The sequence below is a fragment of the Zonotrichia albicollis genome, chromosome 1 (genome assembly GCF_047830755.1).
Source record: "Zonotrichia albicollis isolate bZonAlb1 chromosome 1, bZonAlb1.hap1, whole genome shotgun sequence".
NCBI classification, from domain to species: Eukaryota; Metazoa; Chordata; class Aves; order Passeriformes; family Passerellidae; genus Zonotrichia; species Zonotrichia albicollis.
Genome location: NC_133819.1, coordinates 135292040 through 135315790, shown reverse-complemented (window position 1 = coordinate 135315790; position 23751 = coordinate 135292040). Strand labels below are relative to the sequence as shown.

At 41.5% G+C, this 23751-nt stretch overlaps 2 protein-coding genes across 2 annotated transcripts; both read right to left on the bottom strand.

The window, feature by feature from the left end:
* Positions 1-6749: 6749 nt before the first annotated feature.
* Positions 6750-18699, bottom strand: TMEM64 (transmembrane protein 64). Its single transcript, XM_014264937.3, has 3 exons — positions 17792-18699; positions 12079-12234; positions 6750-9395 (listed from the first exon to the last, which is right to left on the bottom strand). Exons 1-3 carry the CDS (start codon positions 18557-18559, stop codon positions 9201-9203), a joined length of 1119 nt encoding a protein of 372 aa, XP_014120412.2. The 5' UTR covers positions 18560-18699; the 3' UTR covers positions 6750-9200.
* LOC141731245 (uncharacterized) lies at positions 18657-19313 on the bottom strand. The gene is given in 2 exon segments (XM_074555284.1): positions 18657-18977; positions 18979-19313. Coding segments are annotated over 2 exon segments (648 nt in total). The 5' UTR covers positions 19306-19313.
* Positions 19314-23751: the final 4438 nt, after the last annotated feature.

Below are 23751 nucleotides of genomic sequence, written 5' to 3'. Positions count from 1 at the left end.
TTTTCTTCAGGATTATCTCAGACATATGCTGAGGGATCTCTAGAGCAAAGTGAAACCATATATAGCAAGCAGTGCTTTTGCTTTGAATTGCATTGTAGCTCCAGCTAACAACCTACACATGATTTAGGTTGAGGAATTTAAGGTGATGGTAGGGAGCAGGTCTGGTTCACTCTCCAATATTTCAATACAGCTACAGCCTTCATTTGTGATTTATTTTAATGTTCTTCTGCGCTTGATCTGCAGTCTGCATTTATATGACAACATCTAGGTAGATTAGCGTTCAGCAATATTTCAAGAAAAGTACATAAAATTCTAATTCCTTTGTTCCAAACCAGAGGGAAGCATGCCTGAGGCAACTTAACAAGAGACTGTACCTCTCCAAGAGGCATGACACATTTATCACAGTATCTTGATTCATCACAAGTGAAGATCTCCTAAAGCTGACAAGTTCAGAAATCAGTGGGAATCAGGATCAGGGAATTGCTGCTTTGCAGAAGACACCACAGCACTCCCATTCTGATCCTCTTGTGCCTCTCCAAACTCTGGACTGAGTAATACAGATGCAGCAGGTCACAAAAGGCCCCTTAAAAGCACTGGAAAACATCAGAAGTGTTCAGTGGAATTGGTGCTGAAATGCTTTGGAGACCCTTAGCACATGGCTTCAGGCATCTTTTAGGCACAAAGCTACTTTAGAGAAACTGCTTTCTGGATATCTAATACTTATATGTAACAGGACTTCTTTGAGAAATTCAGACAAATTATTTCCTTCTCTTGTATTGACAGCATTACTGTTGCCCTGCTACTGTTAAATACCCACTGCCAGTACAAAATAGGAAAAATAAAACAGTTGCCAAGACAGCATGAATCTGAAAATGACTCACAGTAATTTCACTGTACTTAAAACATTTATTTGCAAGTGTTTGGACATTTATCTTAATTGTCATTATTGTAGATACCTCTGGGAAGAAAAACACCCTGCTCTGAATAGCTGATATGCTGGTATCATTTTTACCAATATTACTATTAGCTGACACTTTGAAAAGTACACTTTAACAATTACCATGGTATTTAAGAGAAAAACTTGGAATCAAACCATGTACGATATAGATACTTAATTTAAGAACTTAAATGCAACAATTCAAAAAAATACAAGTTTTGAGGATGTGTCTAGGAAGCTATTGCATGAAATGGCAAAAATGCATATTCAGCAGTAGAATAAAACAAAATTAGTCTGAGATGTCACTTGGGATTTCATATTCTCTTTGCTCTCCAGCCATAACTTAGCCAGGTCAGCATTTGGATATGCCTTTCTCCTCATCCGTGATCTTCATGCACAAATAACTCTTTTGCAACATAAATATTCAAGTGCATGCATGTCACCACAATCACAGAGAAACAACAAATCCAAGGAATTGTGCATTTCTTCGACCTGCAGGGCTGAATGTAAGAATATGACCTTTTGCACCTCTGCTCTCTTTCCTTGTTGCAGCACCCGAGCCCTCAGCACCAGCCCCCCACCAGCATCTCCTGCTCATTCCTGCTGGGCTCCTGCATAGCAGAAGTGCCTCTGAGGGAGTTGTAGCCCCCAGCTTCCACTCAGCTGCTGTCCTTGACTACCTAATGGGCAGGAAGAGAAGACAGAGCCATAATCTTTCCAGAGGTGTTCAGTAGCAGAAGCAATGGACAAAAATTGCAACACAAGAAAGTCCAACCAAGCATGAGGGAAAATTCTCTCGCCATAAGGTTGGTCAAAGATTAGACCAGGTCACCCAGGCCTCTGGATCCTCCACCCTTGGAGATATTTAAGCCTCAACCATACATTGCCCTCAGGAGAGCAGATCTAACTCAGCAAGGGCTAGACTGGATATCCTTTCCAATCTTCATTACTTTATAAAGCAAACTGCTCTTCTGGAGCTTTAGCTGGTCAAATGATCTCATTTGTTCAAGGCAGAAGTTCCCAGCTTGGTTATGTTAATTCTTAAATATAGGGGAAGATAAGAGGTAGTTCTGTTTTGTTTGGGTTTTGTTTCATTTTTTAGGAGCAAACTCATCTTACACATTTAGGTAAATGTAATCACACAGTACACCTGTAAGGGGCTTCCATCAGAGGTACCTCAGCCATTGGAAATATCATTATGGCCAATGATATCCATTACCAGAAAGTGCAGATACATCTCCTTTATCAAGTTCTAAGCTGGTTAGACTTGCTGCTAAGGGGGAGGGATTATTTGCTCAGGCTTATGCCACATTATCACAGCTACACATTTGGCCAGTTCTGGGACACTGCAGTGGCTCATATACAATGTGGAGCATAGGAAGAGAACACCACCAGATACTTCTGCTCTGCAATAACTCCAAAGACTGAATAATCAAGGACTTTTCCCCAAGAGAATATAATCCATGTGATACAAATCTACCCATGCTTCACTACATGGTTGCTTTTTAACCTCTGTTTATCAGAGCAGATATAATGTAGAAAAGTAGATTTGTACCAACATATTTGCTACTTAAAAAAGCAAATACCAGCCTTGTCTCAAGGTTAATATTCAGTAATCTATACAAGTCAGTATTTTCTGCATTGTTAATACATTCTTCTGTGACTCCCTTTCCTTTTCCTATTCGGGTTTTAACAAGTAAAAAGGATTAAAAAATACATTTAATCCATTCTTTCTGGAATGACTCACTGAAAAGGAGAGAATAAAGTCCTCTAATTATAGCTGCCAGGGTTTTTACCTCTTGCTAAGTATACTAATATTCTTTTCACTAATTGCAACTTTCCCCTTCCTCCTCTAAATTTTGAATTTCCAAAATGCTTCTTTATGGAAACATTTTTGAAACTCATTACTACAAGACTTTTCTCCATTTCAAATGCCAGGGCTCTGAAGAGTCCAGAGTTATTTCTCCAGACCCTGCCATTTTCCCACCTCCAAGCTTGTTTGAAAGAAGACTACCATGCCCAACTTAATTAAAGGAAGCATCCACTGCAAGACGAATGTCTGTCATTAGAATGAGTGAAGTAGGTGGAAAAAAGATGGATAGATTCCTCAGCTGAAAGGAGACAGCCACCAAAAAAAAAACTGCCTAATGATGGACCAGCATGTATGCATAGCAGAGTCCTCTATTTGCCTGCAAACCAAATGATAACCATACAGCATCTGAGAAACTGCTGTGGCTGCCGTGGGGGCAGGGGGAAAGAGGCATGCTGTTCAGAGAAATACATTTCAACTCACTGCACAAAAATCAACTGTGCCCTGGCTAAAACCTGGAAAGACAAACATTGTGTTACAAGCACTGCAGCCTTCCCACAGAACACACCACAAATGCAACACAAAATGCTTGTAAAGCACCAATCTATATGACCTTGGATATGGCTATGGCTTCCACAGCTGTGAAGCCCCGAAATTCAGCACCACAAGAGAATGGGTGGAAATCAGTGATTCTGTCCAATGTCAGCTGCAAGGAAATCCCCACATAGCTGCCACAGCTCTGGTCCCTCCAAGCTCACTGACTGCAGAACCTCAGAGAGGAGCTGCTGAAAGTTCAAGGGATTACTACAGCTTTCTGAACAAAAAAAAGCATAATTTTGTACCTCAATTTACATCCATGGTAGAATACATAGAATATTAATTTACTGGTATGAATTTTACCAGTTCTGAAGTTTTCTTGAGTGGCAGTGTTTGGGTTTTTTTTTTTTTTAATTATAATTTATTTTGGTTTGCTTTTGTAACCTCTTCCTATTTTTTTAGATCACAGGGAAAAGAAGTTATTTGTAGTGGTTTGGGGATGAAAGACAGAGCAACCTCTGGCTTCAGCTCAGCAATCTCTGCCTCCCCAGCTGGTGGAAAAGCAAATGGCAAGTGCACAGCACTTCCTCCCCCAGCCACCACCTGTGCCAGCCAAAGCAGAGCAAGGAGAAAAGGAAGCTTTTCAGGCAGGCAAACCATCTGCCATGTGCTGCTGCTGCTGCAGAAGACATCAAAAGGGCAGCAATAAATGTTCCACTTTTGATGAGATCTAGCCATTACTTCTGGTTTGCACTTCTCTAGCTCAAATTAAAAAAGCAGGTCCTGGAGGCAGAGGTGTGCATCCAGCAGCTCTCCAGAATCCAAGAAACTCTCTTTGAGTGTTTACCCCAGCTTCCTCTGAGGCTCTGTCCCCCATGACTGTAAAAGACACCTGGAACAGTGAAAAAAGTCAAGGTTTAAAGCTTCATACTGGTGCCATTTCAGTGTTATTTACTTCCAGTAGTACCACCCCCATCCCTTTCCACCCCCAAAAAGTCCAACCAAAAACAACCCTCTATCATCTGGGTACTTCATAATATATTCAAGCAAATTCCTACTCCCTCACAAAAATCAGAGAATTCATTAGTCTATTCCCCTCACCACCTACCATTTCTCACATTAAATGGAGAATATTTGTGATCTTAAGCAATCAAGTTTCTAAAGCACAGTGAAAATTTGTTATTAGAACAATTCCTCACCGCAGGCCTTTCCGTCCTTCCTCCCACCCACCCACGCACCCACCTACAGACTTTAAGGGAAACAGTTGCAGCTTACAGGGAACAGAGGGAAACACCTCACATTCAGCACACACAGATTTGCATCCCAGGTGATCTTACCCTGCTATTAGGACAAACTAAGCCTTTCTAATTTACAGAAAAGTCAGCAGAAGATTATTTCAGAAGTTAAGAGGTCTAAAAGCCAAAGCATGCTAGAATTCTCTAGAAGGGAAAATGTTGACCTGCCCCTAGGCCAGGCTACCCCAGCTGGTAGGAGGCAGAAGTTGCCGAAGGATGTGACAATTACAAAACCAAGGCACTTAGGTATATTCAAAGGTCTGGCAACATTATGGTTAATTTAACTCTTCAAACAGTGTCCACAGTGCCCAGATGATAACTTCCCCTTCAGCTCTCTAAATTCCTCCTCCTGCAGAGGAGGGATAGGAAGCAATGCACTACACTCACCAATGCCAAATTGTGCTGGGCTGGAGATTGCATGATGTAAAAAGACTTGTCACACTAACTGAATACCCAAGTTTTACAATCCTTTATTACCTCGACTGACATAAGCTTATGGGGCTACATCTTGGAAACACTGTCTTCCAAAAAGGACGGCACCTAATATTCAAGTCTCAGAACCAGGCAGAACAAACCCTTCCACTACCTTCTTAATGACTTTTGCTCTAAAACAAAGTAAAACCTCCAGTACATTAAGCCTGTTCTGTCAATTTCTTTAGCAATGCATCTGAAGCTCTAAATAATTAGAAGGAAAATTAGAGGACTTTTCACCCTCACAAGAGCAAATTGGGCCCAGCTAATTTCCCAAATGAATCGAGAATCCAGAGCCAACCAACTACATATTAGTCACTTGGCTAGCAAGGAGGACTTTACTTACACTAATGAACTTAGGACTTCATTAAAATGTAATTTTAAGTTTAGCAATACACCAGGATAATATATTGTAGTAGGAAAGGGACAGGTTTGACACCGCAGACTCAGCTTCTTGCTACTTATCACTAATAAATTAATATAAATTAAAAATCAATGCAGCAGGGTAGTGCAAGACAAACGCTAATGTCCATGAAGAGAGAATTTGTTAGACTCATTGCCCCTGTGCTGCCAGGCACATCACTAATTCTGCAGGACTGGAGAGGATTGAGACAAGCTGCTTTGCACAGCACAGCCAGAATTTGCATCAGCTCCCCTTCTGCAATCGATTCCTATCCCCTCATGCCCAAACCATCATCTTACACAGACAGGACTACTGCCAGCTTTAAATTATTGTGAGGAAGCCTGTCACAGAGCTACCCAAGTTCTTTACTTGCACCATTAAAAATGACCACAGTGTGAATGGGAACTCTTCTATATTTCATCTTAAGCATCCTATCCTAGATTATTTGCGAGACAACTGATTACTCCAGTTATCTCAGTCAGTCTAAATCCATACTGTATCAGCCTCTGGTGGAAAGCTGAAAATGAACACAAAGGATCTGGTATGGGACAAAAGCCACACACAATCTAAGAGCAACTTTCCATTCTTCAAACTTGGCCTCAGCAATGCTTGCCCAAGTTGTTGTGCAAAAATCAGTATGAGAATAGTATATAAAGCTCTGGGACTAAAAAAAGGATTTTCACACAGATGCTTAGTCTAAAGTTAAATTTTGACAAATTTACTGCACAATTGCACTTACCACAAGGAGGAAGAAAAAATGGTGCCATGCAGCTGAGTGTCTTTCTTTATGACCTGCCCTTTAGGTATCTTTCATATACAAAAAGCAGAAATGTCACCATCATGACAACCCAGAAAATATTCTTGAAGGTGACTTTGCCACATACTGTTTAAACTAGATTCATACCTTTGTGGGTTTTAACTAGACTAGGTAGGGAGCCTATCTTAAAAAAATAATAATTACATCACTTTTACTACTATTATGTTCAGAAATATCAATCCTCTTGCAGTTTTGTAGTATGTTTCTCATAAGCACATATATGCTCATTCTTCTATTAAAAAGGCAGCTGCAAATACCAAACCTTTAAAGCACCTAATAGAATTAAGCATGTATTTATTTAAATGAAAGTAAAAATTGAGTCTATTTCCCTTGTCAGTAACTCGCCACCCAAGGAATTAATCCTTATTGTTTCTCCTTTGATGCAGACAATTATCTTTGTATGACTGCATGAAGATGAGATTCCACTGCACCTTCTTTTCAACTATGTCATAGCAATTTAAACATTTAATACATATTCCTTTAAAGAAATTTAAGTGAATTTATTGTATAAAATTATGATTGGCATGGTACAGAAAAGTTCCTTTTAATGCACATTTCCCATTAACTTGTACACAAATATTACAAGTATCAAGCAAAATGCAAAAGTCTTAAGAACTAATTCCATACTACAAAAGTGTTCACATAGTGAAGTTACTCTGGTTACAAAATGTCATGGAAATAAAAGCACTTCAAAATACATATTTGGGAAATGTTTCAAATAATCAATGCAACCTTAAGTTAGTTACAAAATGCAAAGAAAGAGCTACCCTCTTCAAAACACTATTGTTCATTTGGCAAGATAGAGCAAAGTTCAGATCAGTTCACTGAAGGACTGTTCTTCACAAGAAACAAACAAACAAAAAAAAACCCCTTTAATTAAGAAAGGACTCAATTATACTATGATGACAAATAACGCCATCAAAAAGTTATCAGGCTCTCTTGTTTTCACACAGGAGCTGTCAGAGGCAGAGATGTGTAAATGAACACTTCCAGGTAGATACAGATTGCCTTTTCAAAAACCAACCAATCAAAATTAATCCAAAACCAAATGAAACCAAAACAAAAAAAAAACACACCAAAAAATCAAAACAAAACCCAACCAAAAGAGAAACCAAACCCAAGCCCCTAAACAACAGAAAGGAGACAATCTGAACTTTGTTGCTTTCACTGGACTAGCTCAGTTCTTCAGGCCACAGGACCCAAGAACAGCAATCTGCAAAGGACACGTATTTCAGGAACAAAATGGAACTCCCGCTGCGAAGGAGCGCGCGGGTGTTGGGCTGCGCGAGTGCTGCACGTCCTCTCGGTAAGGCTGTCAGAGGCTCTCACATCTCTGCTTCCCAATGGCCCTGAAGACCCACTGTTCCTAAGACAAAAATGCTTGGACCCTACAACCAACCTTAAAAAAAGGAGGCACAGTCATACAGTTAGGAAATAACACAAAATTTTGAAGACTGAAAGCATCCTTAAAAACTCACACAAAAGAACTACAAAAGAAGCCATACTTTACATTATGTTTGTATCAGATGACTTGCGTGTGTTTGAGCCATTGAACATTGGTATGTATATCTACATGAAACTCACGCATACAGAACATTGTGTTCAGGCATTATTGTTGTTTTTCTTTTAGACACACAAACAAGTTACTGCCAGGTTATCCAGTCTATTTAATGCAGTGAAAAACAGTCCACAGCAGGCGTAAAAGGAGCAGTATCCAATATAGTTTTGTCTTGCAAAAATGGAGTCAGAATTCCTGAGTCTCAGAGACATTGCTGTCCTCTCCATTACTGGATTATTTCTTTTTTCCAAGGAGAACCTCTAGTTTTCGTTTCTTCACTCTAATGAAATTTGTAATAGATTGCATCTTTTAAAAAATGTAAAACTAGTACAAAAGATGTGCCAACCAAAGTGAATTTTTAAAGCTTTTTAAAGGGAGAGGGGATTCACTTACAAAATAAAGGCCACCTTCTTGTAAAATTAGTACCGCTAATATCCCACCATTCTGTTTAGAGCAGAGATTTAACTCCCTGTTCTAGAAGCCTTACAACATGCAGTCATGTGAGCTGAAAAACTTCATCCTTAAAACAATTAAAAATATCATATATAGGACTAATGTGGAACAGCCCTTTGTTACTATCACCAAGGTGGCAAAACCAATTAAGTGTCATTCAAATAGTCATTGCAATCTAACGTCTGTATTTTCCCTTGTACTTTGCATATTACACAGTGTAACTTAAAATGTAATTTAAGAGCACTTCAGTCCCACAATGTAGGATTTAAGCTTGTATGAATACATTTGCATGGCTCTGCAACATTTGTAATGACTTAGAAAAATACATTCAACCAAAACTTTATATAGGGTTCTATTTTTTTAAATAAAAAAATGAAGAAAAAGCCAAATGGTCCCATCATTAGCTAAATAATACACTCCAAGTTCTGGAAGCAATTCCTAAGCAAAAGCACATTCAAGAATAACATACATTGAATTGTATACTTTCTCATTCACCTTTATCAGTAATAAAATTCTACTGTATATAATTATTTAGCCTTATAAATAATGCTAAGCAGAAAAATATTTACCTCTGTGCTACTTTTTTGTTTATAGAAGCATTTCTCAGTTTATAGGAGCAAAGGAAAAAAAAACTACTTAAAGTGCAGATTACAGGCCATGACAGGCATAATAAATGACCAAAGGTGCAGCCAAATTTGCATTTACATCTTAAGTTACTTTGCCATCTTCCTTATGTTGCTAGAAGTCACCCCATGTGCAATTAAAGAGCTGGTCAGTTGGTTTGTGCCACAGTACAACCTGTAATCACTTGTAATTTTTTTAAAAATCCATTTCAATTGTCCATAGATATTTCTAGGCAAGGTTCAAGATATTTCTAGCTCAGGTTTACAAAACCTCACTTAGTCATTAACACCTGAAATCACACAATATTGACACCCCCTCCAGAGAATGCTACTGTCCTCTTGTTGCAGTATGTGGTTGAGCCATTGATGCTTGGCTGAGTGTCTTTAACAAGTGATGTCTTCATTTCCATTTCACACGCTACAATCGCTGCATTGAGTTCCACTTGAGCCCGGTGAACGACATAAAACGAGAGTCCTATGCTTATGACAATCTGCAAATAAAACAAGAGTGTTGTAGGCTCCACAGGCTGTGGGAATGAATACAAAGCAACTGATCTGAATGAAACAAAAACTTGTCAATGTAAAGATTCATGGAGGCATCTGTTGACTCAAAGCTTGACATGCAAGAGACCGGAAGGGAGATGAACTCAGCCCCTGAGTAGCTCTAAACCTGCATATGCCAACAACGTAACCAGCATGTCAGAACACAGACATCACACAGAGCTTAAACTATTTATATACATTGAAAAGATAAGTTTCTTTCTTTCTCTCTTCTGATAAAGCAATCCTTACACCTTCTCTCTTCACTACAACACCAGTCAAGTTTTTAGCTGAGATCCTCCTTAGGGAAAAAAACAAACATAAAATCTTCAAATAAAAAGCAAGGTGTCTCATAGTGAGAATCCATTTGAAAGAAGCAAGTTCCTCTGCGTTTTTAAAAAAACATTAACTAGCTGGAATCTGCAGCTTTCTTTCAAAAAGGCAAAGAAGTTATATTACTTACAACAAAACCTAGAGTTCTGAGTCTAAAACCTGAACTTCATTACTAACTGTAGGGCTGCTTCCTTTAACATTGAGTACTATTGCTTAAAACACCTGTCAGCATGGCAGACAGTGCTGGAATATCACTAAGACAACTGCAAGTATGAGCACAGGACAACTGCAGCTGGGAGGAACCCTGGCAGTCTCTAACCAACCCAGCTGCTCAGAGCAGGGCTGGCTGTAAGATCAGAACAGAACTTTTGTCCAGTCAGGTCTTGAAAACTTTTGTAAAAGAATAGAGATTTCACCACTTCTTTGGGCACTCTGCTCCAGTGCTTGACTACCCTTGGGGTTTAAATGACGTTCCTCATCAATTTATGCTACACATTTCAAAAGCTGGCTAATGTAAGATTCATAATGATATTATACACACTGATTTTTTGAATAGATAGGAAAATTTCTATTCTAGAAGCTTACCCAAATATTTAAATTTGCTTTGGTTTAGAAATATTGCTACCAGTAACCTAGTTCCCTAGATAAATAATTTGAAAAATATATACATAGACAACTATGAAATGTGAAGGATTTTCAGAGCTATTTACTAAATCGAAGTCCCATCAAAGCTCACCCAGTCAAAGCACTTAGCAGAAGCCTGAGAGACAGACGGAGAATGTAAATAATTTCTCCACTAAAGGCCTCCCCTTCAGTTATTCAGTCATGTCCCAAGGACTGGTCTCAAGGACGTCAGTACTCCTTTTAAAACATTCAGGCTACCCAGCTACCACTTACCTGAGAACCATTTATGTTACAACCTATATAATCTGCAAAGGAGAGTCAATGTCAATTAAAAAAAAATAAATATATAAATGGGGAAAAAAAAGGAAAAGACCACTAAAAACTTCTACCCTGAAATAACATTTCATGACTAAAAATAGTAGCTGATCAAGAAATCATTTATTTTCTCTTTGATTTATCAAACTATCTATGCCACACTTACAAAGGCATTTTAACCATGTTTCATGAAAACTATAAATTATATAGCTTCTATTTCTATTCAGTAGAAATAGTTCTATTTAAGAGTGCACAAATTTCAGGGCAAGGGAGGAAGGTATGTTTAAAATGGTCCTAGACTTAGTTTTCTATGTTGGCATTGTTAAACATCAGCTTTATGACTGTAAAAACTGAGAAACCGAAATTACTGCAGTACCGACTGAAAGCCTGCAAACCATGGTAATTATTAGTCAAACACAGCCTGAAGTACTGTCACTGTCAGAGGAGGTTTTAATAGATAGTATAATTCGGAAATACCCATAACCTCTATGCTCATAATGGTCTCACACTTAAGGCTTATACCCAAAATTTACTGATAAATTATTTCAAGAGCTAAGGTCATGTAAAGGTACTTAACATACTTCTCATTAATTTACTCACTTGTAAAATTAGGATATTCTAATTTAGGCATTAGGAAAATAGTACTCTACAGCATTTTTAGTATCTTTAATATTTATGCAAAATGGGTATGCTGAGTGCTAACAGTGAACAGTGCACAAGTCCTGGGTCCACACACACATATGCTTTTGTGTAGGGGTGGTTGACAAGTCTAAAATTCAGCAGGTTACCCTAGAAGGCAAGTGTTTTTCTGGATTTTCAGTCCAGAACAGGGCCAGTGAGTTCCAAAAAAAAGAAAATCCATAATCTGGGGAAGTTCTCTGCCTTAGCTAGCTAAAAAAAAACTAACTAAAAGGAAAGGAGTGCTCTTTCCTGCTGTCTGTGCGGCAAACAACACAATCCATGAGAGGGAACAGAGGGGAGCAAGTGCAGCCTCTGAAAACAAACTGCCCCCTTTTCCCCCCGCCCCCTTTGCTCTCAGAATCAGCCTTAAATGTGCAGAACTTAATATCCAGCATAAATAGAACAGCATACTGGGGATACAAGCATCATAAAGTCACCCTAGGACAGCAAGAGAAGAAAACTTTCTGAAAACTGTATCAGAAAAAGAGAACACTGAGTAAGTTCTGCTTTGTGTTATGGTGAGGTGTGAGAGAATTACACTTTTCCCAGAGCATAAAACTAAACCTAAACAAATCAGTACACTGGGAACCCATTTTTCTGGGTATCTAGCAATCAACAGAAATCACAGAGAGACAGACAGCACTGTTACCAAGGTCTATGAAAGCAGTTATTTTAACTGACCTGTAAACCGAATACAAAATAGCCACTAACACTTTGTTCTGCAATCACGTCCTCCATGGTGCGCAAGGTAGTGCCCAAGTATGAGTTCAGGAGCTGAGTAGGAAGCAGCCCAAGTGAAGAAGCCATCAGGTAGTTGGGTAGTGATAGATCTGTAATCTGAATTAAAAAAAAAAAGAGTAAGAAATCAAAAGCAGCTTCAACACAATCTATGTGTACAAACAACCAGACTACCACTTTCCACAACCATCCCTGCAAAAACATTAGAGAATATCCTACATTCCTTCACTGAAACTTTGATTCATGCAGAGAGGAAGATAACAGAATGATATAGTATGCATCTAGTTTTCATCTGGCCTTTTAAAAGTTACTAGGTTTGATTTCACCTTACATTATGCAACATCTTTGTGCAACAGTCACTAACTAGGGGTGCAATTACCCTGTTCACTGAAGGTATTTATTTCTACCTGGTGAACAGTCCTTGGACTTATGAGAATTTAATTGTGAGAAGAAATTATTTTATTGAATGTGAAAGTCTAACAAAAAAGTCTATCAGTTTTGCATTTATGCATATGGCAAATAATACAAGACGTAATTGCTCAAAATGTCACTTTTAAATAGGATCCAGGTGAACAGAATGGCAGATACAATTTGTCTATGCAGGGCAAGTTATGAGCTTTTTAAGACACACATCTCTTTCAGTGATCCCTGAATGATGAGCAATACCCATCTACATCTATACTGATATACAGGAGTATCATTAAGATTGTCTACCAAAGGTGTCTTGCATCTCACTTCAATTAGTGAACAAATAGTATGCATAGCTACAGGTTTTATTAAGTTATCTGGAGAAAATACTAAAAATACTTTGGTATCTTCTTCTCTTTGCCGTGAGGTTCCTGTTCTGTGTCAATAGGTGGACGAAGAAGCTCACACAGGAACAAAGCACACAGTACCAGCTAAATTAGCATCAGCAGCCATCGGGAAATATTAAAGGCAAGTGTCATGAGGTCAAAAGATATTTACACAAGAAAAGAAGTAACTGGATTAAAAATGAGTATGAAAACAATGATTTTGAAAACAAGCAGTCCAAAAAAATTTCCAGATTAATTCGGTTGATAATAACAGAGATCTAATTAAGAACAGCTCTAACACTGAGAGCCTACATGGAAATTATTGACCTTGCCAGTTTTGTACAATGTTGAAGACCAAAGAATAGCAGCAACGTTACTCATTTCATCATGCTATTCTTAAAATAAACTTCAGTTACTGTGAAAGTCACAGTGCTGAATTCTCAGAGCTCTAACTACCATCAGTGGAAAGTTTTTGGGAGGAAGGGCAATGGAGGAGCAGAATGCAATGAAGCATAAAGATTAAAAATAATTCACTGGAACAAGATCCAATAAGCCATTTCCAAACTTCACACTGCATATTATACTTCCCACAGACTGAAATATATACCAGCACCACAAATATTATATTTCCTTCTCTAGATAAGGTTAATTTAGATTTATAATGAAAAAGGATTACATAATTATGTCAGAACTTCACATTTGATCAATACTTTCAAAAGACTTTTTTAAGCATTGTTGTAATCTGGGCCATGTAATAAGAATGCATAGTCCAAAGCTCCCATATTGCCAAGGGAATGAAGGAGCTGCTATTAAAAGTTTCTGAAATACTAACTCAGAGGCAAGCTTTGCTAAGTAGGACACTATCATTACATCTAATGGAGCTGGGAACGTTCCCAAAGATTGCTTTAACACTCTTGGCACCTCTCTCATTTCTGTAGAAGTATTAAGGACACTTCAGTTGCAGAGCAAAATGGCCCCACACCTGGATGAGTCCCGAAACAACTGGACCTCCTGAGTCATGAGAGAGATTGTTTCCAAATGAAGGGGAGACTGCCCCAGTGGATACACTTAATTGCAGCTTGTGCTTTCCACTGCAATGAGAGCTAAGGAGAGGGTGGAAAAATTTTTGAGATGTCCTTTTAACTGAACTGTACGTTTAGAGCTACAGTTGTACCCCTTTCCCCAGAATGCACAGAATGGGCAGCATCCCTGCCTAAGAAACTTAAGAAATCATCAATAAAACTTACAGCTTTCCATACTTTTCTTTCTCTGAACTTTACTTGTTCTATGAACCTGCCAAATTGGTATCTGCATGGCCAGGCTGGCCAACAGAGCCCACCAGGGCTCTGTTTCTGGTGAAAGCTCAAGCCAGCAAAAATTAACCCTAAAATCCCAAACTATGGACAGATGCAATTGTGTTAGAGGCCATAACAGAAACACATTTAAATTGTACTCAAATACAATTAAGAACTACCTAATTACACTGATAACAATAGTCAGAACCCCCCCACACACCCTCATGAAGCCTTAGATGGGCTTTGTCCCGTGGAACACTTGTGCATTCTTTGCAGCTGACACCTTTGGTCAAGGAATAAATGCTTCTGTCAAGATTTTGCTGGAGGCTGCCATGCCTTTAAGGATTGCAGCACAATGTTTCTTCCCTCACTTTACAAATTCCTGTGTTTCAGATCAGGTAGGCTTAGTGACCAAGGGCAAAGGATAACTGGTGCTTTTTTTCCTCAAAAAAAATGTCCAAAACAAAACCCCCCAGAAACACCTCTTCCTGCTCCAAAACAAAAAAAAAAAAAGCCAACACCACCCCCTAAAAAAAATCCCAGTAATACAAAAGAAAAAACCAGCTGCCAACTTTCCAACAAGCAGAGGAAGTAGTTTGCATGTTCTTGCAAAGCAGGTACCATTTCTTCAATTCTGACTTCATTGTGTGCATTTCTGAACCCAGAGGTGCACACTTGAACATTCAGATTTTTTAAACCAGATTATTTCTTTCATGTAATATTCCCCTTAAAGAGGAGAGGGGAAGTATGAAATCCCATCTAACCTACATCTGGCACTGCAAATAACCAGGCTGCACAAAGCTCACTCCAAGAACAAACTCGTGGGAAGGAGATGATAACCTGCATACTAGGCCTCTTACAGACCTGCCTTCAAAACACTCCAGAGCTGGCAAGGTGAGAGAGCTGTGCATGGGCAAACACATCAGTAAGAGCTTTCAAACCCACCCCAGCAGCCCAGGCCACTCTGGCATCGGGAGTGACAATTAAGCAAAACTTAAAAGAGAAATACAAACATACTTTCAGTTAGCAAGTGCTATATTCCAGAAAGGCAAGCAAATGCGTTGCCTCACTCCTCCACCAGCAGAACAATCTTTTAAGAAGCAAGATGCTCATGTCGGGCTGGTGAGACACTAAGGAATTTGTGTTAACTTTCTTCTTATGCTGTTTCAATTTATATGATTCCCTCACTAATCAAATCCTAAGAAGCTCTTCCATCTTTCTCTACACCCCCTACAAACCAACCTCCCAAAAGCCCTCAGCAGATGGTACATGCCACCAAACAAGTGCCTGTAGAAATCATTTAATCCCAGCCCTGCAGATGACCCTGCTCACATCAAGGTTATGCCTTTCCCCAAACCTCATGTGTCACTTCCTTCCTTCTCTCTCATTTAAGTATTCTTGGTATCTCCAGTTTACTTTAAAATATCCACATAGAAAACATGCATAGATCAGACCACTGGAAAGTTAAAGATGTGCACTTTTTCTTAAGTTCACTGTTGTTTAAAAATTAATCCTTTTAAAATTAACTGCTGAAGTTGGTAGCATGGGGAAATGCATTTCAAACTTAAAACGAGTGTAAAGTTTTCAAATAAGTGAGATTTCAAGGGAATGACAGCTTGGTCTGTGTAGGCAGAAAACTGTACTTTTTACATAACTTAAATTTGACTCAAAATAAGAAAATTTCTTGAATTCCTAGATGTGTATGCATCATTTTTTTGTGATCTAGTAGCTCATATTAAATGTTCTGAGTGAAAAACTGAGTATACACTGTGCATTATTTGACTATCCTATAAAGCAGTAAATCAGGAGTAATAAACATAACCAAACAGAAATTAGCCAAAAAATCCAAGTTACTTAGCATAACTCAAGCATCTGGTTTCAACTCATTTCCTATCTATTATTTTAACACTGAAACCATCCACTTGGAAAGAAAATTATTTAGCCTGCAGAATATGAAGAATACAAACCACAATGATTTACAGCATCATTTTAATATTGAACTGGCCTGAATACTCTGCTGAATCGTGTTTCCAACAGAAGGGTTATGCCAGGAAGAAAATAATTTTAACTTGGTAATTCTCTGGTGTGTTGTTTAGATCCAATACTACTTTATATCATCTGCTGACTACTGCAAGTGACTTCCCAAAGCTGTGAACAAGCAGCGCACAACAGCTCTCCCCACTTTAGGAGGGTCACAGCACAGCAGAAGCTTCATCTGCACCTGGACCTTGGGCTCCAGGAGGGACTCTGCTCTCCCTGCTGGACAGGTCTAAGCCCCTTCAGTAATATAGGTTAACAAATAAAATAGCAAAGGTTCAGCTGTTCAGTTTCTCATTCTTAACAAGAAAATGGTTAAAGGATTTCTTAAAAAGAAATCACAAGTTGCTACAGTTCTTATGGATAGAGATTACAGCTCTGGAGATGAATGCTCTAGTTCACACAGTTTTATATACAGCAATTTAAAATATTTGGTGTGGATGTTACAGCCCAAAACTGAATGGATTAAATTTTACTTAATAAACAAACTTGGTATTCGGTGACCTACTAATTGCAGCCAGATGATTCTGTCAAAATTAAGCAAATGCTTTGGAAGGGTACAGGATCAGGACTGCAGACAGGGTGGGCTATAAGAAAGTGTCAGATGAAAACATGTGTTTAGATAGTCACTTGTTTTAAAGAATATACAAATTACTGATAACATTTGAAGTATTTCACAATCCGGTTTGCTTTGTTTTGACTTCACCCAGTTAGCAGATACAACTGAGGCATAACACAGCCAAAACCAGATCCTTCAGACAAAGTACTCAGGAAGAAAGGAGAGTCTGAAATTGTCATCAGAAGCACAATACTCAAACAAACCACCATCCATGTTCTTTACTTTTTTCCTTTAAGATGATCAGAGACCAAATGAATGTACCAATCTGCACCTGAAAATAGAAAGAAAAGCAAGACTAACCCTTTTCCAGACTCAAGTTTAAACTAACTTTCAGTGCCACTCCAGAATACAGTCCCTTTTCAGGTCTGAGGTTACATGCTGCTCTGCCCAAAACCTGCAACCTATCTTGTGTGCAAGGACTTAACATCCTGTATGGATTTGCCAGATGCATGGTACAAACACCGAGAAAGAATTTTAATCTACTTCTTTTTTTCCAATATGATTACTTATATTAAGTAGTTTAGGAAGACCTGGCAAGAGTTTTCTTCAACTCTTGCCATGTTTTAAAGTGGATCACTTTAAAAGCAGAAACATATCATGTCTGTTGAGTTCTCCACAGATTTTGCTATGCGGCACCTTGGTGATTCTAACACCAGGACACAGTTTTGAAGGACAAGAGAGCAACTCTAACACAACCCCAGTGAGCAAGGCATCTCAAAAATCGGCCTGTGTCCCTCTGCATGCACAGAAGAGCAGGCAGAGAGGGTTGTTTTTACTGTTGTTAAAAGAGAGAGAAACCACGGCTTGTTCCCAGGGAAGGAGGCAACCTCTACCAGTAGGAGCAGCCACTGTGCCGAAAGACATCCTTCCAGCACCTGTCTTCCTTCCGCACAGCCCAGGCAGGGACTCACCGCGAAGACGGCGTTCTGCACCCCGAAGGGGATCAGCGTCAGCCGCGACAGAAACACCACCTTGAGGCCGCTGCCGCCCTCCACGACACGGACGATGGCACTGAGCGTCCCGCTGCCCTGGATCCTGGCCCGTGCCCAGCGAGCCAACAGCCGCCTGCAGGCCACGTGGGCGACAAAGGTGCCGACGAGGACGCCGAACACCATCAGCCCCATGCCCAGCACGAAGCCGTAGAGGTAGCCGGCGGCCACGTTGAGCAGGATGTAGCCCCAGCCGCACGGGAAGGACACGACGATGAAGCCCACGGTGAAGAGCAGCACGCCGGCCAGGCTGTCCAGGCTCTCGGCCCAGAGCAGCAGGTCCCGCAGGTACTGGCGCACCAGGGCCAGCGAGGCGAAGCAGACGGCGGCCAGGACGCACAGGCTGAAGCAGCTCTTGCACCAGCAGGTGCCCAGCAGGCAGCAGGAGCAGCGCCAGCCCCGGGCCTCGGCCAGCCCATGCCCGCCGCCGCCCGGCTCGGGCAGCTGGCAGAGCAGCAGCTCCGCGGGCGGCAGCCCGTCCTGGTCCGCGCAGGGCCCCAGCAGCAGCCCGCCGGCCCCCGCCGCCTCCGCCGGGACGAAGCCGATGGTGTCTCCGCTGCCGCCGCCTCCCGCTGCCGTCCCGGCGGCTCGGGACAGCCAGCGGCCCAGGTCCTGCCGGGCGCCCTGCGCCGCCGCCTGCTTCACGGCCCGGGAGAGGAGCTGCAGCGCCGCGGCCCCCGCGCCCAGCATCCCCCCGCCCCGCCGCCCGGCTCCAGCGCCGCCGAGCCGCGCAGCCCCTTCGCTCCCCGCCTCCCCACGCAGCCTGCGGGCAGGGGCGGCCGTTCCCTCATCGCCCCGCCATGGCCCGGCTGCCGAGCCCGGCCAAGGGCCGGGCGGGGGCGGGGAAGCGGCGGCGGGGAGGGCGGGGAGGAGGGGGCCGCGCTTCACCGCCGCCCGGCGGGCGGAGGGGCCGGAGAGGCTTCCGCGCCGCCTCCCGCCTCGGCCGCGCCGCCGGGGCTACGGCGTTAGACGGCGGCGGGGCCGCTCTCTCCGTCCCGGCAGCGGCAGCAGCGGCCCTGGCGGAGCGCGAGTCCCGGGGGGCGGCGGCGGCGGCAGCACCGCGGCTCCATCTCCCCGCGCTGGGCTCCCGCTCCGCTCCGGGAAGCGCCTTCTCGGAACGGCGGTGCCGATGTGGCAAGCCTGGGAGGGAGGAGGCCAGGCGAAGCTCCGGCGGCAGCAGCGCCCGGCCCCGCTGCGGGGCTCGGCCGCGGCGCCAAGGCTCCGCCTCCCGCCCCGCCCCGGGAGCGCCCCGCCGGCCGGGTGTGCCCCAGCGGGGCCCCGCCGCCCGCCTCGCCCGAGCCGCCCCGGGCCGCACACCCTCTCGGCCCCGGTGCCAGCAGCCCGCATTCCCGGCACAGCCGTGACCCGTAGGGTTTGGAGGCAGCCGTGCTGGAAAGCGGGCTGTTTTCCATCAGGGGAGCGCAAGGTTCAAGCATCACTGACTGTACCGGTACTCTTGCGCTCCCTTGACACGTCTCCCTCCCTTACGTGAGGGCTTTGTACCGCAAACACCCCGGCTTGCCGTCTCTGTCAGGGGAACGAGCCTTCCCCGACCAGCACCGGGCTTTGAGCCGGGGGGCGGCAGCCGATGCCCCCGGGCTCCGCGGCACCTCCGCGCCAGGTCAGCGTGGCTCACACGCCCCAAGGATCGGACCCACTTTGGCACGGTTTAGGGTTGAGTTTTGAGGCATTGCCAGAAAGAAAGAAAGAAACAGCCTGGACATGGAGTGAGGGCTCCATTTAGAGGGGTGTTTTCTCGGGAGCCTCGCTGTGGCTCGATGGCTTCGGAGGTCGCTTTTGCTCTGGTGTTACTAATGGCAAGGTGCAGAAAGGGTTTGTTTTCTCTACAACGCTTATATATATACAACGTGTTCCAGGGGAGTTATACTCCCCTGCTGGGAAATTTGCAAGCGTGTATTAAACGAGAATACGTGTAGGTTGTAAGGTTAAAGGGTGATTGGAAACAAACAAACAGATATCAAAATTAAGAACATATCTTTAAGTACTGCAATTATGCACTTGCAAAATGCTATGGTAGAAACAATATAATCTGGGCAAACCAGCAAATCAGCCTAAGAAAATGACAGATGTCTTTGAGAGCCAACAGCAGAATAAAACCTCTGTACAGCAGAGAAATTGCAGGTAAATGTCTCCAGCATAACCTGCTTTCTTTGCTGTTACCTGTATCTGAATGAGAGCATTTGATTTTGTCTTCACTCTTTGCTTGCATGCAAACACAGGCAGGGCATACATCCGGAATTGTAATAATAAAGTAATGTCAACAAAACCCTGCACTAGAGCTTGTAAAGGATGATGGGCATGCTTGTACATTCAGTAAGGCATTTCAGCAAACAGGGCAGCTGGAAGGTCAGTAGAACAGGAAGACAAAATACTAATTTCTGGTTTTATACTAAGAGCCCATATGTCTTTGATGTGGATTCAGCTTGTATATATTTTTGTTCAATATATTATGCTTTCATAAAACAGGAAAAAGTCTGTGTGGAAGTGTCTAACAGAGTTACAGCTTTTCACTGCCCCTCCCTTGCTGTATTTAAAGTGCCGAACCTTGTACTCTGAGCTGGAATGAATTTCTGGCTGTCACTCTAGAAGCTACAGGGTTCTGTATTTATAATTGCAGCAAATGTACTTGAAAAGTGACCACAAGAGAGTATGAAGAACATAATGGTCTATCTAAGTGACAGTTTTGATATTACACTCTAACCTATAAAAAAAAAGTTAACTGGTTAGTGGATATGCTTTTCCAGTCCCTAGGAATATACAGGCTGAATCTCCTTGACCTTATCCATCACCTGGGCTCCCAAAAATAGCTAATCCTGGCATCCTTCTGTTCCCTGGAGCAATAGCTCAGGAAGGAAAGGCAACAAACAGTCTGATTTTGAGTGACACAGACCATGGTCATGGAGCATCTCTGGATAAACATCCAAGTGAGGCCACAGGAATTCATCAAGACTTGGGTGGAGCTGGCAGCTGCTCCCTCATGCACAGAGGATACAGCCACAGAGATGAGAGGCAGTGTCAGCTGGCTCCTCTGAGCCTTCCCAGCACGCTCTTACCATCTGAAGGGAAAAGCAACAACCTCACACACCCTTGAAAGTGTGCCAAATTGGCACATTGCTAGACAAAATGCCGGACAAAATGGTCTGCCTTTCAGACTTACTAGTCAGTGAATCATAGGATATTCCTGTACCATGGATGATGCAGTTGCAATGATACAAGCAAGGCAAGATCTCTAGGGAAAAGCAGTTATCTTTCCAATCACTACACTTAAAAAACTAGGCAAGCTCTTGAGCACACAGTTCCTGGACAAACACTTTGTTCTCCAAAAAAAGATAGGGCTTTTTGTTTGTTTTTCCTTTTCCCCCAAGTAGATAGTTGATTTAGTGAATAATTTGCAGCAAATGCTGTCTAACCTGTTCTAAAAAGCACAGCTGTTACTTTTGGAAATTATTTGAAGTAATCAGAATAAGAATTATAGGTTTAGTTCATATGGGTTTAACTTCTTGCATTACGTCAACTAATACTGCTCCTATACTTCCTTAGATGGATCTAATTACTTAGATTTTCATTATCTCATCTATCATGTAAGCTGTTTTCTTACCTATCTTAATATTTAATTTTGGTCTTTCTCAATGAATACCTGAGAGGCACCAGGTAACAGCTGGAGTAGTATTCTGCTTCAAGAAAAGGTGTTTCTGTAGAAAGATGCTCTCACAATTATATAGATGGTAGGGGATATTAAAGAATTTTTGCCATAGAAGAGTTTTTTCCAGGCCTGCAGTGTAGGCTGAGGATATTTCCTTGTCCTGGCACAAGCAACTGAGAAATGCTATTTTGTGTTTTGAAACTATGATTCTTCTGTCTCATTTTTTATTTGAAGGGCTATTATCATGCAAACACACCCAACTAAACATGTGAGTCAATTTGAAAGGAAAGGCATGACTCATTTAGGTCCATGCAACTGGTCCACAGTGAATAGGGATGCTGAAGATCGGAAGTAGGATACAGTAAACCACAAATCAGGACCTAAATTAATTCTGAAGTTCCTGAAAACTTGCCACAGTTATTTCTGAATTGCTCTTTGGGAGGGAGAAGCAGGACTTTTTTGAGAAAATGATATTAAGAACTGTAATGCCAGTGTACTTCTAAATGTCTGTTAGTCTGCCAGCATTATTGTGAAGATCCTTTAGTGGGAAGTGCAGCCTTGACTAATCTATGTTTATCTGTCTATGTCAGAACTAATGTTTCTTAGGCCACAGCAGGCTCATTCATAGTGCCTCCATCTGGCTTGCAGTCTTCCTTGCTATAGATTCCTTTACATCCACTTGAAGGAAGGGAGATATAAACTCATGCAGGGAATACACTTTTTGCTGTTAAACAGAGGATGAGTTGCAAAGATGTGAGGGACAGTATTAGCGAGGAGCAAGCGATGACCAGAGAAATTATTCTGGTAGACCAAGGTAGGTCTGAAAACCAAAGCTTGGGCTCCACTGATTTGGATTGTTGTGTTTCAAATACATGTGCATTCACAGTTTTGTCAAAGTGAATGACAGTTGTGCTGAAGGAAAACAAGGCATCATGTAGCATTTCATGACTGCTTGAATTCCCTGTGAAAGGTGATAGCTCTGAAGTTACTGCATCAGAACAGGAGATGTAAGAAGAGAAAGGGCACTATTTGCAACTTGGGATCATCTAATAGTATAATTTTTTGGACCAATGTCTATCAAGATAGATAATAAATTTTGTGTTACTTTCACCAGGAGCTACCTAGTTTAGAAAAAATCTTTATGTAAAATATACAAACATAAAAAATTAAAGAGCATAAATCTTATTTATCCCTGAAAGAGATTTTAAGTCCTGGGGTGAGAATCCAGATTGTGTTATTTTGCAGCTTGATTTATTAGGTGTCTACAGAAACTTTATTACTTGATATATAATCCCAATTTCCCACCTAAGTGTCATATAATCATGTTAAAAACACTGAAGGATTTGTTATACTATCATAAACTCATATAATTCAGAAAATGAATCTGTTTATTTTCAGACATGCTTCTACTTAAGAAATATGGTTTATACAATGATTTTACAAGAAACATTTCAAGCCAATTTGATTTCAACTCTATGTAAGGCATGAATAAAAATTAAATACAGTAAGCAATGTGCTGAAATATTTACATTGAAGAGAAAATTCTGAGGCATCACTCTAATATGACTTGCTATGTAAATAGTGACACATCAAAAACAAGTCCATTTCAGTGGAAGTGAGGATTTTTGATATTCATTAGAGTGTCCTAGACCAGAAAGAGGAAATGAGAAGCCTTTCCATATACATAAGGCAAAAACACAGCTGCATACTTGATCTATCTACAGTTGCCTTCACCTGTTGCAGCAATGGAAAAATTAAGCTAATTAATCTGAAAGACTCACAAGGAATTCTTCCTTGGACAAGGACATCCTTTGGTTGGGAGAAAAAACTTCTGCCAGTTTTTTATTCCCTGAAATTACTGCTTTATTGCCCAAAAAATGCCTTAGTCAGGGGCTATTGGTGTAATGCAGAATAGCCTGAAGTTTGGAAGTTGCAAAATTCCTCTTGAGGATTAGGCTAACATTGGTTGCCCTAGGAAATGGCAGGCTATGGAAAAAGTCCAAGTATTAAATTAATTGTGCCCTCCTTAATTGCATAGTGCAATCATTAGATGCACCTCAAAATGTTAGCCAAGTAATTCCTTCTACCAGGACCACAAACTAGGAATCCTCATTTTCATGCAAGAGAATGCTTGAGGCAGTTCTTGAGAGCACTAAGATCTAGAAAGTGTATTTTCAAAAGGAATTTTGGGTATCATGAAACAAAATGCAATGAGAAA